The following is a 13627-nucleotide window of genomic DNA, read 5'->3' on the forward strand; positions in this document are numbered from 1 at the left end:
AGATGAATGCAAAGAAATAAAATGAGAGGCAGGATCAGTGTCCATGTGAAGTTTCCACAGGAGTGAACCACATTATGACTTTATGTGATTGAATTGTGGTCTATGGATCCCTCAAGACTGGGGATTTTGTCTGTGTGTGCTTGTGTATGCTAATACAACAGTAGTGGATTTATACTGGACTGCTCACATATCATTTTTTTCTATTGTTGTGCAATGCTTCCCCAGTTTCACTGCATTATTGCCATCTGGAGGGCCACTCTTGTGCAAACGTGCAACAGAAGCAGCACTAACACCCATCCCAAGGGTTTGTGGCATGAAAAGTTGCAGGATTTCGGCAGGAAGCTATGGGACACGCACCAATTGGAAATGAAGCAGTATAGTATGTACGCCTGCCTAAGAACCTTAGCATGTGAAAAAGGTATTGAAAGTGGGGATCCTGATATCATTATGAGCAGAAATCATAATGAATATTCAATAAAAAAGGACAACTGTAGCAGAACTGGGGATATCAGCCCTAACAACTTCTTTCCTCTTAATTTAAAACAATTCCTGTATCCTGAAGTTATGTGAAAGATACTACCCTGATGGGATTATGCTCTGAAAGTAAACAAGGCCTACTGGGTGACCTGGAAGTGCATTTATTTCTGCCATCTTCTCTCCTGCATCTTTCTCATATCTCTGTCCCAGCTAGCAAGCAAATGCAAACAGGGGTTGGTGATTTTTTGACCCTCTGGCCGGAAGGGTTTGCCTGTGGGCTTGCAGGCTGGGCAGTGTGACGCAGTTGCTGGAGCCTTAAAGGGTGGGAGTCTCCCAGTCCCTGCGTGGGAAAAGGCCTCCGGTTCCTGCAAAGAAGAAGGCTCAACAGTGACCTTGCGGAGCTGGGCTGACCAAGAATGGGCAATTCGTAAAGGAAAAGGAAAGGGATTGAAAGCAAGGCAAAAGGCGTTGAAGCCTGGCATAGGCATAGAGTGAAGATCTAAGGAGTGAAAATCAGATGGGGAAATTGCATGCAGAAAACTCTGCTCTATCCCGACTGCTTTGATTCACATAAGCAAGAGTTGTGTGGATCCAAGAACAGTTTAACGGCATCATGTGATTTTCTTTAGCAACCAGCAACTTGGTCTGCCATTAGTATGCTACTGTATAATACAATTTCAGTAACTTTGGTTCAGGATCTGCATATGTCATCTATGCTTTAAATATTGTTGCACACCATCCCAATCTCTGAGCAGTGCAAGATCCCAGGGGTTCCAGGTGCTTGCCCATAGTTTGTGTTTCCTTTGGAAATGATGCAGAGCAGAGACTGTGGTGTCTTTATGATATATGGTTTATTTACTCATATATACAACATGAGCCTACGATGGAGGGGTTCTCAGCATCAATGCCCCAAGAAGGTCTTCATAGAATTGTAAAGTTGGAAGGGACCCTGAGGGTCATCTAGTCCAACCCCCTGTAATGCAGGGATCTCAACCAGATCATACACGACAGATAGCCATCTGACCACTGCTTAAAAACCTCCAAAGAAGGAGAGTCCACTGCCTCTCTTGAGAGTCTGTTCCGCTGTTAAACAGCTTCTACCACCAGTAAGTTCTTCCTGTTGAGACGTTGGGGGACCAGTGTGGTCTGGTGTGAGGACAGAAATGCAACGTGTTCCCCTGCTAATTCCTTCTCTTTTAGTAACTACTAAGAGTAAATGACTTTCTTTTAGGCTGTACTTCCTTCCTGCTTCTTCTCAGTCAGTATCAGTATGAGCTAATACTGTGGTTCCCAACGTGGGGCACACGTCCCACAGGAGGACAATTTGATTTTTAAGGGGGGCAATTCAAGAATGAGTTATTAACAGTTAATGGCCTTTTAGGCTTCCTCCACATAAATAGGAGTTCACTTTTTGAATAATAAGAATTATATGTCAAAGGGTGGGGGGCATCAGGATTTTAGAGATGCTTAGGTGGGGCATGGCCAAAAAAAGGTTGGGAACCACTGAGCTAATGTGTGCTAGTGTCAGCTTCTTGGCTCCAGCTCAGTCGCATGTAAAACCTGTGCTCAGAATGGCTTTTTTGCCATGGACAATAAACCTTACTTTTTCTTCATCTCTTCAAGTAGCAGTCTCACCAGACTATTGCCTTTTGCACAGTGCTGAGATACATTTATCAAACTCCAAGAGGGGGAGTTTCGCTCCCCTTACCCACACATTTCCGTGGCTCTTTAAAGTGGCCAAGCGATTTCGCACTCGCATCTGGAGATGCCGGGAATCCACTCGGCTGCATGCAAAGTGTGTGCATTTCCAGTATGCACTCTTCCCATATGTTCTGTTTGGCCCCAATATGCCAGTTGCACCACAAGTTAATGCAAATGTATACTTTTTGCCAAGATAGGTTTTACATTTGCAGAGCAGGCAGATTATTCAAGCTGGCGTAAACTGTGTGCTTGTGAAAATCCGTCAAACGCTGCCCATGCCTTTCTCCGTCATATAAAAAGTCTCACCCAAAGGTTACCGAGGCCATCACAACAGAAGTAACTTGGCTGACATTGGAGGAGCTTGCTGTTATGCTGCCATATGTACCCTCCTCCCCCCACCAAATCCCAAGTGCCTGTAATATTATTTCATTGAAAGACCTTGTTGTCAGCCCCTTTGTGGCCTTTAACCTGTTCGGGGGTGGGGGATGAGCTTGGGAAAATCTCTGCTCACAAGCATGATGCCTGACACAGTGTGTGGGAAAACAGAGCTTATTTATTTTCCATTGTAACTGCCCACAGACGTAAAAGGTTGCCTTGGCCAAAAAGTGGGCAATTAGTTACCCCTTTTTCAAACGGCCGTCTAAAGCAGCAAACCAAACTGGGAACAAGTCCCACTGAATTCCATAGAAATTATTTCTGAGTAGACATGGTTAGGATTGTACTATATTGATAGGGTCTGAGTGCATGACCATGACTTGTATGCTTCTGCACACCCCATAGCATTTGCCACCTGAAGCAGCTGCCTCACTCTGCCTAATGATAGGGCCATCACTGCTGCAAAGCACTTCTAAGAATTTTTTTGAGGCAGAAATGCTGGGCCAGGCCCATATTTATTTATTTCACTTATATCCCACCCACCATAGGTCTCAAGGTAGCATACACAGGGCACTGATCTGACTCAGACGTTCTCAACTTTAGCAAGGGGCAAAGTGGCTTCATCAGCTACCTGTATCATCGAGTAAGAGAGGATAGCAAGAGATGTATACAGTTATCTAGCTTTCCCCTTGATTAATACAGCTCAGAATACTCCCTACAACCACAAAAAATAGATACTCCATATTCTGTGAAATAGTAAAGGTAAAGAGACCTCTGACCATTAGGTCCAGTCGTGGCCGACTCTGGGGTTGCGGCACTCATCTCGCTTTATTGGCCGAGGGAGCCGGGGTACAGCTTCCGGGTCATGTGGCCAGCATGACTAAGCTGCTTCTGGCAAACCAGAGCAGCGCATGGAAATGCTGTTTACCTTCCCGCTGGAGCGGTACCTATTTATCTACTTGCACTTTGACGTGCTTTCGAACTGCTAGGTTGGCAGGAGCAGAGACCGAGCAATGGGAGCTCACCCCGTCGCGGGGATTAGAACCGCTGACCTTCTGATCAGCAAGCCCTAGGCTCAGTGGTTTAACCCACATCGCCACCGGGGCCCTGAGAAATAGTAAAGGTAAAGGTAAAGAGACCCCTGACCATTAGGTCCAGTTGTGGCCGACTCTAGGGTTGCGTCACTCATCTCGCTTTACTGGCCGAGGAAGCCAGCATACAGCTTCCGGGTCATGAGGCCAGCATGACTAAGCTGCTTCTGGCAAACCAGAGCAGCGCACGGAAACACCATTTACCTTCCCGCTGGAGTGGTACCTATTTATCTACTTGCACTTTGAGGTGCTTTCGAACTGCTAGGTTGGCAGGAGCAGGGACTGAGCAATGGGAGCTCACCCTGTAGCGGGGATTCGAACCGCCGACCTTCTGATTGGCAAGTCCTAGGCTTTGTGATTTAACTCACAGCACCACCCGCGTCCCTCTGAGAAATAGTACAGGCCTGTTAATTTCAATTTTCACTATTGCTTTAGTAATTGCAAGTGTTCACTGGAGTCTACCTGCTAAGGATCAGGAACATAAAATATTTTCTAAGAAATGCTATTAAATAAAAAGAGCAAGACTGACCTACTTAGGGATATGTTTAAATTTGTTCCACAATAATAAGCGGGATCTTGATTTCCTCACTGAGCTACGTACGCTGAGCTAATCATGGAAGAGAGTGAGTCTTCATACGCACGCCTTCATGGGCTCTGGCCAAGCTGCCCTTTGCCAGGAAGTGAGGTCAAGCTTAGCATCCCAAAGTCATCTCCCCCATCAGCAAAATTTATTACTCCTTCCCTACCAATCAGTACTGAGCAGAAACTCAAGTTCGGCACAGGAACATTTTCTATAAAAGCCCAATGGACGTGGCTTCTCTTTGTACACAACACCAGAGTGAAGGTTCTGCTATCCAAAGCAGCAGTAGGATGCCGTGGTCCTGGGTCTTTGCAGTGGTTTGCTGCTTCTTGTGCTTTTCCGGTGATGCCTTCCAAAGGTAATGTGCCTTCTCTTTTCAAGTCAAGACCTAGTATTGGGTGAAGTGCCTCCTTCCCAGCGCACGATGACTGCATAGGCTAAGTACCTGATGCAGCAGGGTCAAGGATAAATCAGAATTCCCTGATGAGGTGTATGTAGCTACTGTGCTGGGACTGATGTTAGCATTCACATGTTTTTTTCTCCAGCCCATTTTGTATTATATGTGACTGGTGGCAGGTGGGAGGTTGTACCATACGTAGGAGAGAATAGACCACCATGGTGTATTTCAAACTGGGGGAAGGTAGAGTTGAAGAAGTTGAAGGCATGGGTGAAGATATAATAAGAAATGAGTCAAAAGGCAGAGTTGGGGAGCAAAAGTGTGGATAAAGCCCGTTTAGGCTGTGTAAACACTATATACCTTAACAGTGGTACCTCGGGTTAAGAACTTAATTCATTCTGGAGGTCTGTTCTTAACCTGAAACTGTTCTTAACCTGAGGTACCACTTTAGCTAATGGAGCCTCCTGCTACCGCCGTGCGATTTCTGTTCTCATCCTGAAGCAAAGTTCTTAACCCAAGGTACTATTCTGGGTTAGCAGAGTCTGTAACCTGAAGCGTCTGTAACCTGAAGCATCTCTAACCTGAGGTACCACTGTACATTTGAAGCCCCTTCTTTCCCTCAAAGAATTCTGGGCACTTGTTAAGGGTTGCTGGGAATTGTAACTCTTTGAGGTATAAACTCCTTTAACTTGTTTAATCCTAATACTATGCCCTTTGGTTTGATGAGTGGGTTATATACGTATAAGGAATAAATAATGGATAAGTGAACACAGAAATAGTAAGATCTGGTAACAAACTGTCTGGTGGAAAGGTTGGTGAAAACAAAGTCTAGACTGTGGTGAGGGGACAAATTGTATGGTGATGTTTTTACCAGAGAAGATCAAGAAAGATGAAGAGGGTGGAGGGAGTACAACCTTGGACATACAGATTGGCATAAATCACCTCAGCAGAGAAGTGAACAGCTGAATTTGGGAGACAAGCCTGCAATAAGCACATCCTTTCCTTTAAGCTGCTACTTAAAATTCAGTGCTGCATATTGAGAGATGTCTCAGTTCCACTGAGAAATCAAGGCAGGTCTCCAGAAAATTGTGATTAGGCTTTGTTGCCTAATGTGAACTAAATTTAAACAAGCGTCAGCAAAGCTGTTTTGGAGGGGTGGAAGGTAGAGGAACACAGGGTTTTTCCCCCCTACTTTTGAGATTGAAACTGTGACCTTTCAAATGCAAAGCATGTTCTCTACCCCTGAGCTATGCTATTTCCCCCCTAATCAATGAAAGGGTCTCATAAGACAACAACTGCTTTTTCCTCCCCATTTCTGGAAAGGTGCTAATAATGACATATCCTAGGTCCCTGCTTCTACATAACAATACACTTTCCCAATAGCTATGCCACAGCACCACTGCGGAAATTTAAATCTGGATGGCAGCCCCAAAATCAAGGGGACCATTAAAGTAAATCGCTGCAGGTGAAGGAATCCTAGGAACCCTTATAAAGATAAAGCGAAACATTGATGTCTGTCCTCAGTGTGGCAACCTGAAAGAGAAGCATATTCTATGTGGCTATTGTTATGCAAAGGTTAAATGGGAGACAATTGCCATAAGGAAAGAAATATGGGCACAGGAGGGAGGACCACATAAGGCTCCACATATAGAGACTGTTGTACTGTATGAGGGAGAGAAAGCTAGAGATGAAGATGAAGGCAAGCGGATCATAGAAAGAACAAGGAAGCGCCCATCTTGGTTCACACAGGACTGATAATGTAGCACAATGGAATCTTTGGTCGCAAAATCCTTGCACTCACAGAGTAAAAATAGCTGAAAAAATGCTACTGATAACACTTATCCCCAGAAAGGGTAAATTTAAATTGTATTTTTTAATTTGCCATTGTAGTACAGCATCACTGCTGTACTTTAAATGTTACAAAGAAGATTCTGAGGGAAGAAGCGAATGCATTTGGTAATTGTACTTTTGGAAATTGAGAGAGGGTGCCGCAAAGCAGGTATGGGAGTCACTGTGGTATAAAAGGAAGGAGTGGTTGGTCCTCAGGAGTAGAAAAACAAGTTGTAGAGCAACAAATGCAGATAGTGATGGGGGAAGCATTGTGTAGGTGGGTGGCAATAAAGAATTATGCTTATATAACAAACATGAAGCATCCTTCCCTTTATATTGGAAAAATAATAATTTTTAAAACATCCAAAATGTAAGGACTACAAATTTATGCAGGTTTGAAGCTGTGGACAACAATATGCAAGACTGAAGCACATGCTTCAAAAACTGCTAAATGACTTTTAAATAAAATCGTGTGATTCAATTCTCTCTCTTTTTAAAGATAGCTTAAAATTAGAGGAAAATTACTTGCTGACAGTCCATTGCAAGCATTTACTGCCATCTAGAGCAAGTGAGAGGTATCTTCCAAGCCAAGGCAGCTGTCATCTGTGAATCAAGGCTGCTTCCCCCTTGCAGCAAAGTCTGAAAGAGGCCTCAAACAAACTGTATATTTCCTCACCAGCATGACTTTAGTTCTTGCAGCAGTTTATTCAGCTCACTGTGGGGCAGAAGTGGGAGAGGCATTCTGCGTATCACAGAGAAAACACAAGAGCATTAGAAGAGTCCTGCTGGTTCAGACTAAAGATCCTCCTAATCCAACATTGCATTCTCACAGTGGCCACCCAAGTTTTATAATTCCTTTCTTAACACCTTTCAGGATTCCGCTTAAGAAAATGCCCTCAATCAGGGAGACCCTGCAGAAGATGGGGATGGAAGTGTCTGATGGCTTCCCTTCCATGGAGCACAGTCTATACCATCTTGGCGAAGCGCTTCATAATGTGACAGCACCTACCACCCTCACAAACTACAGAGATGTGAGTGTTTGATGATGCCCCTTGAGCAAGCAAGTCAGCAGATCAGGGGAGCCCAAGCACCTTTGTAGAGATATTTATGGAGCGTGCTGCGATGGAGGGCCCTTCCACCTGTTCTTTTTAACCATGGTGATTTGTGCTCATGATGGCAACAGGGTGGTTTTGCACGATCCTGCATTCCTCAATGCGTACATCTGCAAAGGTGTTTGGTTTTTTTTTGGGGGGGGGGTGGACGCACTGCTTCATCTCCCATCAGTGCAGGTCCTGTAACTTCCTGCAAAAATGCTGTAATTTTTATAGGTCAAATCTTTCAGGATTGTTCGTGTGTTGCACTTTTGTGGCGCTGTAGAACATTGCTTACAGATTTGTTATAAGTTACTAAGCAGCTTTTAAATGTTATAAATAAAAAAAATAAGAGTGTTCCCCTCCAGATGGCTATAATACCACATGGAACACATCACAAAACAACTAATAAAGCAGAATAATGTGTAGCTGGTGCAGCATCAGTCTACCACTCATACATTATTATAGCATCAATGATATGTTGCCAAATGCAGTCTGGATGGGCACTAAGATTTAGGAATCAGCAGCACCCACTATTTATTTGTATTGCAACATGTCTTTCAGACACAATATTTTGGTGAAATCAGCATTGGCACCCCAGCCCAGATCTTCAAAGTCATTTTTGACACAGGGTCGGCCAACCTTTGGGTGCCATCCCACCAGTGCTCCCCACTGTACAGCGCCTGTGGTAAGTGATCGCGAGTACCATGCATACTCAGGGAAACACATGCCAACAATATAGTATGGAAATGCCTGGATTCATGTGTGTTTTTTTCGTTCGAATGCATGGTAATTAAAACATTTGTTCATCGTGGAGTATGATCTGTTTCTGGTGAACCAATTAATATAACCTTAGTGTCTTTCTTTCCTATTAGCTTCCCATGCCCGCTACGACTCCTCCAAATCAAGTACATACAGGCCAAATGGAACTCAAATTGCAATCCAATATGGGAAAGGACACGTCAAGGGTTTCCTTAGCCAGGACATTGTGACAGTAAGTACTACAAGGGGATAGACGGCTCCTTTCTTTCCGCTCGTATGCCTTCTTGCTTCTGAAGGAGGGGAACTGGCGCAAAGCTTTCCTCTCCCCTGGCAGGCACAAGGCCATTCACAGGCCTGGATTCTTCTATACCAAATCACTGTTTGAAGGCCTCTTGTACTCAGTCAAGGAGAATCCCCATAGTCTGGACCAGCCTTCCCCAAGTTGATGCCCTTCAGATGTTTTGGGCTACAACTCCCATCAGCCCCAGCCAGCAAGGACAATGATCAGGAATGATGAGGATTGTAGTCTGAAACGTCTGGCAGGGGGCATTAGATTGGGAAAGGCTAGACCGTACTGCCTTGTGTCACTTCAACCACTAGATCAGGGATAGGGGACCTGCAGCTGACCTGCCAGGTGTTGTTGGACTGTCACTCCCATCATCCCTGACCAGGAGCCTTGCTGGCTGGAGCAGATAGGAAGCAGAGTTCAACAATATATTGAAATATTTGGCATTCAGCACTGTCACACTCTCCAAGTTATCTGAATGATGAGAAACTCCAGGGGCACAGTTCATTATCATTTGGAAGGAAATCACAGGAGGCTGGTGAAGTTTTGCAAAATTTATCTTTATTTACAAATATGCAGGTTGAACATTGGGGAAGAAAAACCCATGCCTGCTTTGCTCCCTAGCAAAGGTAACCTTTCTTTTCCTTGTTTCTTCTATCCAGGTTGCTGGCATTCCTGTTTTCCAGGTGTTTGCAGAAGCCACAGCGCTCACTAACAAACCTTTCAACTATGCCCAGTTTGATGGAGTGCTTGGTATGGGGTATCCCAGTCAAGCCATTGATGGTGTTACCCCAGTGTTTGATAAGATCATGTCTGAACAGATTCTGACGTCAGAAGTGTTCTCTGTCTACTACAGCAGGTGATGGTTGTTTCGAAGCGCCTAGGTGCCAGATAACTGGGAGTATAGGTGGTCTGGAGAAATCCTTCATAAGGAACCAAAATCTCATTATCTAGTTCAGGCCATCCCCAATCTTCGGCCCTCCAGATGTTTTGGACTACAATTCCCATTATCCCTGACCACTGGTCCTGTTAGCCAGGGATCATGGGAGCTGTAGGCCAAAACATCTGGAGGGCCGCAGGTTGGGGATGCCTGATCTAGTTGAAGCATGTTTTCAGTGGTACAGTACATGCTGCTTTCCAGGTTCAATTCCTAGCACCTCCCATGTTCAATCAGGGGCATAAGAAGGCCCTATCTCCATTTCTTTGTGGCAGAGGGTGTGGCCTGAGGGCCACACACAGAGAGGCTACTGGGCCTTGATGTACAAACACTGGGGTTGCTCTTCTTTGCCTGGAAAGCTTAGTTTCCATTCACGCAGAGTTCGACATTGGCCCATCACTGCACCACTTTGAGTATCACTCCCCTCGCCACATTCTCATGCACAAGAACACTCTCCTCACATTACTACCTATGCATGTTTTTTTGCTCCTGCCAACAAGAATCTAACTGACAGAACCTGAGGTGTATCATGCCAAGTGTATCAGGTACAAGAGTGGGCAGGAAGGAGAAAGTGACTGCTTGTGATTTTTGTCCTAGGAATTCTGCGCTGAACACTGGGGGAGAAATCATCCTGGGAGGCAGTGATCCATCTTACTACACGGGGGACTTCCACTATCTCAGCATCAGCCGGGAAGGCTATTGGCACATTGATCTTAAAGGGTGAGGGATACTGCTTTTTACTGCTCCAAGTAATTCACAAACCCTTCTAAGCTCCATCGCCGTGTGACAATCCGATAAACACTCCATTTATCAAACTTGGGTTCCTTTTTAAAAACAACAATAACCCTTATTGAGCTTTAAAATTGTACAAAACATATGCCCCCCCAAAATATCCTTTCAAAAGGATAGCAAGGACTTTAAAAGCATTAAGGAAGAGAAGGAAAAGGGTCTGTGGAGGCGTTTTCATACACCAGTTTATCCTTTCCTTAAATCAATATATGATGCAGCTGTAAAATCTATATTGTCTGGAATGTTTAATTTTATTTATTTGTCTTTTTATGTATTCAGTGCTACATTAACACATTCATGGCCATAATATCACAAAAAATAGTCAAATAAACTTCCACAAGTGTGCTTGGTCTCTAGGGCTGGGGAACCCATTGCCCTCTAGATGTTGCTAGACTACCCATCATCACTGGTCTTTGGCCATGCTGGCTGATGGGTGTTGGTAGTCCAACAACATCTGCAGCACCATAGATAACTCCATATATTAGCACATACAGCTTATAGGTTACTTATCTTCTCTAGGTCAGAATGGCTGCTTCACTGCAAGAGCGAGGGTGGGTAGGGCATAAGGGTTTGTCTGAAACATGAAAGGCTGTTTTGCTTTCTCCACAGGGTTTCTGTCGGGGGCGAGCTGCTGTTCTGTCACGAAGGCTGCACGGCATCTGTAGATACTGGGACTTCCTATATCACGGGCCCAGCTAGTTCAGTGTCTATTCTGATGAAAGCCATAGGAGCTACTTTGTTTGAAGAGAAAGATGTAAGCAAACTGAAAGTTCTCCTCCGAAAGCTTATCCTCTCTTGCAGTGGGTAGACAAAGAAATGACAGGTCAAAAAAGTCATGAGGAAAAAGAGCAGTGGAACCCGAAGCCTGGTTGCTTTTTCATGCATGCAAACACTCCTTTGGTGCCCTTGAATGCTGTTTTGTTTTGTTAAAAAGTGAAGTGCTGGGTCTCATATCTTAGTAAACGTGCCATGCGTGCCAGCACAAAATGGCTGCCATAGGTAGCAAAAGAAGACATGACAGTGCTCTATGCCTGAGACTCCCATTACAGTAAAAACACTTGATTACAGGTGCAATTGTCAAGTCTGATACTAGGAACCTTAGCACTGCCCCTTCTCCTTGTAAGTAATTTGCTGGTCTTCTCAAAAGGTGAAGAGTATAGACAGTATAGATTTGGAGGTTGCTTTTGCTTACATGAAACCTAGATTGAAATCTAGGCATGAGGGAGATACTCCGATGGATATTAGATGGGCTTGGTCTTCAACTCTTGCCTGAAGTACTTTGCCCCACAGTCTTGAGTACAGGACCTAAAAGTTTCATTTTCCTATTAACTCCTTTCTCCTCTCACAGTATATCATCGAATGCAAGAAAATTCATTTGCTGCCTGATATCTCCTTCCATTTTGGAGAGAGAGCCTACATACTCAGTGGCTCCGCCTACGTCCTCCAGGTAAGATGCTGGGCAAGATTTGCAATAAACAGGAAAGGTGGAGGGCAGCTAGGAAATAGAGGAGTTGGGGTAGAAAAAAAATCCAGGGGGAATATTTTGAGGTCTGATAGTTTGAGCAATGGTGCAACACTAATAGGCACAGTGGAAAACAGGAGTGCCTGGGGTGCTCTGGTCCATGGGGTCACGAAAAGTTGGACACAACTCTTTTGTGTTTTTGAGACTACAATTCCCATCACCCCTGACCACTGGTCCTGCTATCTAGGGATCATGGGAGTTGTAGGCCAAAAACATCTGGAGGGCCGAGGTTAAGGAAGCCTGATCTAAGGCAAAAAAAACTTGTCTCACTGACTCACTTCCCTGCTTAGTTGTGCCATTCTCTCTGCAGCATTCTGAATATGGCCAAGAGTTCTGCACCGTGGCGTTCTCAGGTTTTGATATTCCTCCTCCACTGGGCCCTCTCTGGATTCTGGGTGCTAGTTTCATCGGAGAGTACTACACTGAATTTGACCGGCAGAACAACCGAATTGGCTTTGCCACATCCCTCTGACACGGAAGAGTCCTGTTTCAGAGATTACTAACTTTTGAGAAGAAACTGCATAAACTGTGAAAGAGAACAGCTTAATAATATATTGTTTTCAATAGCAAAAAGAGCTTGTGTCAATATGTATGCAAAGCCCTCCAATTATTCTGCTGCATTGCTAAAAGCTATAAAGCAGTAACATCAAGAATAACATAATCCCTGGATTTCAATGTCCTCTTCCTATATTGTCCACTGAAGTCAGATAGCTGAAAGTTCTGCTTCCCATCTTAAAACTAGGATAGCTGAAATCTTTCCACCTTAAATTATAAGGTTCCCTTTCCTGCTTAGAGGAAGTGACTGGGAAGTGTCCGTCTTCTGTGGTTACTTATTTCCCTTCACTTTTGTGGTTACTGACATCCATACAAAAAGCCGTCCTTGTTGTGAGAGGGACATTTCATACTTGGCAAAGTCCTACTTGTTTTCAAGTGAAATATGATCAGGCTAGATATGGAAATGATAGCCAATGAACAAAGGTGAGGAAAAACACAGTGTAAGAGAAAAAGAAGGTCCCATGCAACACATCTGAACAATCCTGAAGGAAGGTTCATCTGGCAGTCTGGGTTTCTCCCAAAGAATCTTGGGAATTACAGTATTGTGGAGCTCCTGACACTGAATGGGAAACATGACAGGATAGAACTGCCCTGGTTTAAGAAGTATAGTACAAAATCCTTATATGTGTAAGAGAAAAAGAAGGTCCCATGCAACACATCTGAACAATCCTGAAGGAGGGTTCATCTGGCAGTCTGGGTTTCTCCCAAAGAATCTTGGGAATTACAGTATTGTGGAGCTCCTGACACTGAATGGGAAACATGACAGGATAGAACTGCCCTGGTTTAAGAAGTATAGTACAAAATCCTTATATGACACTCCCATTTGGATGTGGTAATTTTTTGCATTAACATTGCATGTCTGTAAGTGATTGCATGAGGCAAATTGAAGAACAGAATCTTCCATTTCATTTCACTCACTTAGTATATCTATATCCTGCCTTTCTTCTGTCACGGAATTCAAGAAGACATATATGGCATTTCCAGGCATTTTCCACCCAGATACTTGCTAGACTCTCTACACCAGGGGTTGTCAACCTGGTCCACTAGTGGGCATTTCAGGATTCTAGGTGGGCGATAGGGGGTTCTACAGCACAAGCGGACTTACGATGTCATCAACTTCTTGAAGTCAATAGCAAGTGCATTAAAACAATGCATAGGGTAGAGAAAGTAGACATTGACAAAGACAGCCCATCCAGTTTTGCCACCTGAGGTGAAACAGGAATTGCTATCTCCT

At 44.3% G+C, this 13627-nt stretch overlaps 1 protein-coding gene across 1 annotated transcript; it reads left to right on the plus strand.

The window, feature by feature from the left end:
• The first annotated feature begins 4133 nt into the window (after positions 1-4133).
• On the plus strand, positions 4134-12995 carry REN (renin). Its single transcript, XM_083509022.1, has 9 exons — positions 4134-4582; positions 7326-7482; positions 8107-8230; positions 8418-8536; positions 9253-9449; positions 10125-10247; positions 10926-11070; positions 11665-11763; positions 12149-12995. Exons 1-9 carry the CDS (start codon positions 4449-4451, stop codon positions 12308-12310), a joined length of 1260 nt encoding a protein of 419 aa, XP_083365148.1. The 5' UTR covers positions 4134-4448; the 3' UTR covers positions 12311-12995.
• Positions 12996-13627: the final 632 nt, after the last annotated feature.

This window comes from Podarcis liolepis, assembly GCF_965112155.1.
Source record: "Podarcis liolepis genome assembly, chromosome: 6".
Lineage (NCBI taxonomy): Eukaryota > Metazoa > Chordata > Lepidosauria > Squamata > Lacertidae > Podarcis > Podarcis liolepis.

What these genes read in the sequence shown, in the direction of transcription:
- REN (XM_083509022.1), top strand. Translation starts at nt 4,449, where the DNA reads ATGGACGTGGCTTCTCTTTGTACACAACACCAGAGTGAAGGTTCTGCT. An exon ending in TCCGGTGATGCCTTCCAAAG is followed by an intron (nt 4,583 to 7,325) that starts GTAATGTGCCTT and finishes AACACCTTTCAG; the next exon opens with GATTCCGCTTAAGAAAATGC. An exon ending in CCCTCACAAACTACAGAGAT is followed by an intron (nt 7,483 to 8,106) that starts GTGAGTGTTTGA and finishes CATGTCTTTCAG; the next exon opens with ACACAATATTTTGGTGAAAT.